The 4,378-nt window shown below is 38.1% G+C and overlaps 1 protein-coding gene across 1 annotated transcript in view; it reads right to left on the minus strand.

The window, feature by feature from the left end:
- The window catches only part of STIM2 (stromal interaction molecule 2), a 76,894-nt gene that overhangs the window by 5,378 nt on the left and 67,138 nt on the right, over positions 1 to 4,378 (minus strand). Inside the window, exon 12 of the mRNA XM_015594839.2 lies at positions 3,508 to 3,772. Coding sequence (XP_015450325.1) covers positions 3,508 to 3,772 — 265 coding nt within the window. The remainder of the gene's footprint in view (positions 1 to 3,507; positions 3,773 to 4,378) is intronic.

Here is a 4,378-nt window from a genome sequence, read left to right on the forward strand (position 1 = left end):
CCTCCACCTCTCCATGGCGTATGTCTCCGTGTCATTTAGGTCGTTGCTCAAATGCTCTCTCCAGAGATGCCACCCCAACCACCCCACCTAAATCAGCGGGTTTTTTTCCCTTTTATCTATCTTTGTTTAGCAACACAGCACTTACACTACCTAAAATGATGTTTTTTATTAACTTGTTTATAGTTTACCTAGAAGAAAGGACAGGGAGTCTTATTAACGTCTGTATTTTCTGCACTGGAATAGTGGCAAGCTCACAGTGGGTACTCAATAAAAATATGTAATATAAATGGAAGGAAGAGGGGAAGGAAAAAAGGGAGGGGAAGGAAAAAAGGGAGGGGAAGGAAAAAAGGAAGGGGAAGGGAAGAAAGAAATCTTGAAGAATAGGGATCATGTCTTGTTTTGTTTGTACTGCACCTGACAAATATTGTTCACTCTATGAAAAAAATTTTTTTTAAATAAAAAGTACAAAATATATAAAGAACTTATACAACTCAACAAAAAAACAAACAAACAATCCAATTAAAAAATGGGCAGAAGATCTGAACAGATACTTCTCCAAAGAGGAAATACAGTTGGCTAATAGACATATGAATCGACGCGCAAGGTTGCTAACCATCAGAGAAATGCAAATTAAAACCAGATATCACCTGACACCTGTCAGAATGGCTATCATCAATAAATCAAAAACAAGTGTTGGTGAGGATGCAGAGAAAAGGGGACCCGCATACATTGTTGGTGGGACTGCAAACTGGTACAGCCATTATGGAAAACAGTATGGCGGTTTCTCAAAAAATTAAAAATGGATATATCTTTTGACCCAGAAATTGAACTTCTTGGGTATTTATCCAAAGAAAATCAAAACAATAATTCGTAAAGATCTATGCACCCCAATATTCATGGCAGTGCAATTTACAATAGCTAAGATATGGAAGCAACCTAAATGCCCATCAACAGACGGTTGGATAAAGAAATTATGGTTCATATATACAATGGAATATTACTCAGCCATTCAAAAAAATGAAATCCTACCAGTTGCAATGACATGGTTGGACCTAGAGGTTATTACGCTGAGTGAAATAAGTCAGACAGAGAAAGATAAACACCATATGATTTCACTTATATGTGGAATCTAAGAAACAAAAAGAACAAACTAATCAAAAACAGACTCACAAACATAGTGGACAATTTGGTGACAGAGGGGAGGGGGGTTTGGGGGCTGGAAGGATGGGATGAAGGGTTAAATAAGTACAAGTTAGTAGCTGATGGATGGTCACAGGGATGGGGAACAAAGCATAGAGAATGCAGTTAGTATTAATACACTGGCTAGCTGGAGGATCGGGGAGGGAGGGAGCAATTGACGGGATCATATTATGAACTATATGGATGTCTAACCAATGTACTGTATACTTGAAACTAATTTAAATAAATTAAAAATAAAAAAATAAAAAATAAAATAAAAAGTACAGTGAAGTTAAAAAGTAACTGGCAAAAGAAATAAGGTGGGAGAAGGAAGAGAGCTGAAGACAGACGAGAAAGGCAAAAACAGATACGATCATCATCTATCAGCTGGAACTAGGCCAGGACCTGGTCGTATTTCTCTTGGCAGTTCGAGTTATCAGCAAGTGCATAGCACACAGCAGACTAAATTCACGTTCTTAGAATGAATGAACTGAATGATTGCTCACCTCGGATGACCTATGATTATTATAATTATTCATGCTGATATGCATATTCATTACTTTTGACATGTATTCTATGTTAATTCCATATTTTAGATATACATTAGATTTCTGAATGTCATTTAGTCATTTCTTGCACTTTCTTCACACATGTATGTGAAGATCGTCTTTATTACACTACAAGCTTTCAGAAGGAAGAAAATCCCTTGAGCAAATCAAGACTTAAATAATGCTTTCATATAACACAGTTGCATGTGCTACATAATTTTCAAATGCTTTTAAAATGTGAAAATGGCTACTGCTCACAGAGGGCAAGAAGCAGTTCAGATGGGAAGAAATGACTCAAAACTCAGTCACTGGTAGGGATTCCCTGCTGGGCTTCTTTCTGGAGCAGATGTCCATTAGTCAAATAGCATATACCACTGTTCCCTGGAGCTTCAGCTTGCCGCGCCGGAAGCTGTCTAAGTTACAATTCTATTACTTTCTATTTTGCTATGTTTGGCTTCTCTGTAGGTGAAATAATTCTAAGCTAAATTAAAAATAATCCAAAAACTAGTCCGCAGGTCTAAATAATGTGTGAGAAGAACACTGATCTAGGTTAGGAATACTGTCCCGGCCCTGCATAATCAGCTACCCAGCCTTGGGCAAATCACTTAGTTTAACCAGGTTTCAATTTCTCTGTCTGGTCAAGGAAGAGAATTTGATTAATCGCTAACATTACTTCCAGTTCTAACGTTCTATTTCCAAAACAAATAACACTCTGAAGTGTTGCTTCTTCATAATTTTTGGAGTGTAGGTACAGTACAGCTAGAAAAAAACTCCCACTTTTTCTAGAGCATATATTCTTTGGAATGTTGAACTTAATTATGTATACCATTTATGGTATTTTTCTATTTCTCTTTTCTCTCCACAGCAACGTGTAGCTGAATTCATATGAGTTTAATGCATGTATAAGAAGGCTTAACTCAAGATGAGTTTAAACGAACATATGTGTGCATAATGCACTGAACATAAAAGACCAGTTAAGTACAAAATGTCATTATTTTGGAAGGATTCTGCTGGTTCAACACTTAAGAGACTGAAAACAGAGAGGGGGAAATGTTTCCTGAATCCAAACTCTCCTCATACTTATGAGTTCGCTGTGAATTTCAGACATCGCTATTTAAAATCAGGACTGAACATTTCCATCAATGCAAAAACTTCTCTTGGGCAGCTGAGCTCTAAGGTTCGCCTACTCATCTCCACAAGCCAGACATTGGTTTTGTCAGTAAAGCCATCCTGCTGCTGCCTGCAGTTATACTGTAAAGGTTACACACAAAAAATGCTAGTCATAAAGTACTACTAAGCACAGCTGTGTTAAATTCTCCAACTGCAATGAGAATACAAAACATGGACTATCTCCTTAGGAATAGGCTATAATGATCACTTGTTGATCATAAAATGTACTTTCATTAGTAGATGAAACAATTATGTATGGAAAATATTTGATGATGATGTCGACTAAAGAATCAAATGAGAGAGCTACATGGGATCATGTAGCATCAGCCCATTCCCTCTGGTTTTGTTTCTCATATAAAGGCAGTAAAGAATAAAGCTCAGCCAATACCTTGATTTTAGCCTCATGAGACCCTGAGCAGAAAACCCAGTCACAGCAGGCTTGCACTTTGCCATGAAAACTGAGAGTGAATAAATGGGTGTTGTCTGAAGCCACTAAGTTCGCGGTAACTTCTTACGCAGCAACAGAAAACTAACATGACAGACCACTCCTACCCCCCACTCCCAACTCCCACACCCAGCCCAACATATGTAGTTCATTCGCTGCCAGTACCATTGCTTTTCAGCAGAAAAATAAATGGCCTCCTCCTCCTCTTCGTTTCGATAAAGAGCAGGACAACTGGACACTGAGAGGATGTCTGGGTCAGGGGAAGGCAACGCGTGCTGCGTGTGCTGGGGGTGGCTGGGGTGCCGAGGGTGTGGCAGGTGAGGCGCATGGGGAGGAAGCTGAGCTCGCTGAGGCTGCGGTGAGGACGGCACGATGCTGCGGCGAGAGCGACACAAGCTACTGCTTCTGGCTAACGATCCGGCAGGTTTAGTTTAGCCATGTGAAAACCAAGCAGAGAGAAATAAAAAAGCTCACAAAATCCAATTCTCCTTTTATACTCACCAAAAACACACATGAAAGATAACCGATGTGATGTTAATGTCACCATTTAATCGGCCTTTATTGAAGTAAGTAACTGTGTAATTACTACCATCCTCCATCACCAATATTGTTTCTCAGGAAAGAAATAAAAATAAAAGGCAACAAAAAATGAAAGCGGATCTAAAAATAAACAGAAATGAACATAAACAAATGAGGCTTTAATATAAAATTTGACATTACTAACCACAGACTTAAAAATGTACGCAAAGACAACAAATCCTTGAATTTAAAAATCAATACAGCATAAGGAATCTGTACTTTGTTGTAAAATAAATTTTAACATTAAAAGAACATTATCATTAAAAAATAGATTGGATTTTTCAACATATCTCGAGCTAGTGCAATTGTTTTAACTTCAAGAAGTTTTAAATCAAAGGTCATTCGAATACTGCACACATAGTCTCAAAGTGAGTTGGGCAGAGGTCAGACTACAACTTGTTTCTTGAACACTGATTATTGCAGAACTAACTGGGAGTCTTAGATCATCTTGTGTCCG

This window comes from Pteropus alecto, unplaced genomic scaffold, assembly GCF_000325575.1.
Source record: "Pteropus alecto unplaced genomic scaffold, ASM32557v1 scaffold5, whole genome shotgun sequence".
NCBI classification, from domain to species: Eukaryota; Metazoa; Chordata; class Mammalia; order Chiroptera; family Pteropodidae; genus Pteropus; species Pteropus alecto.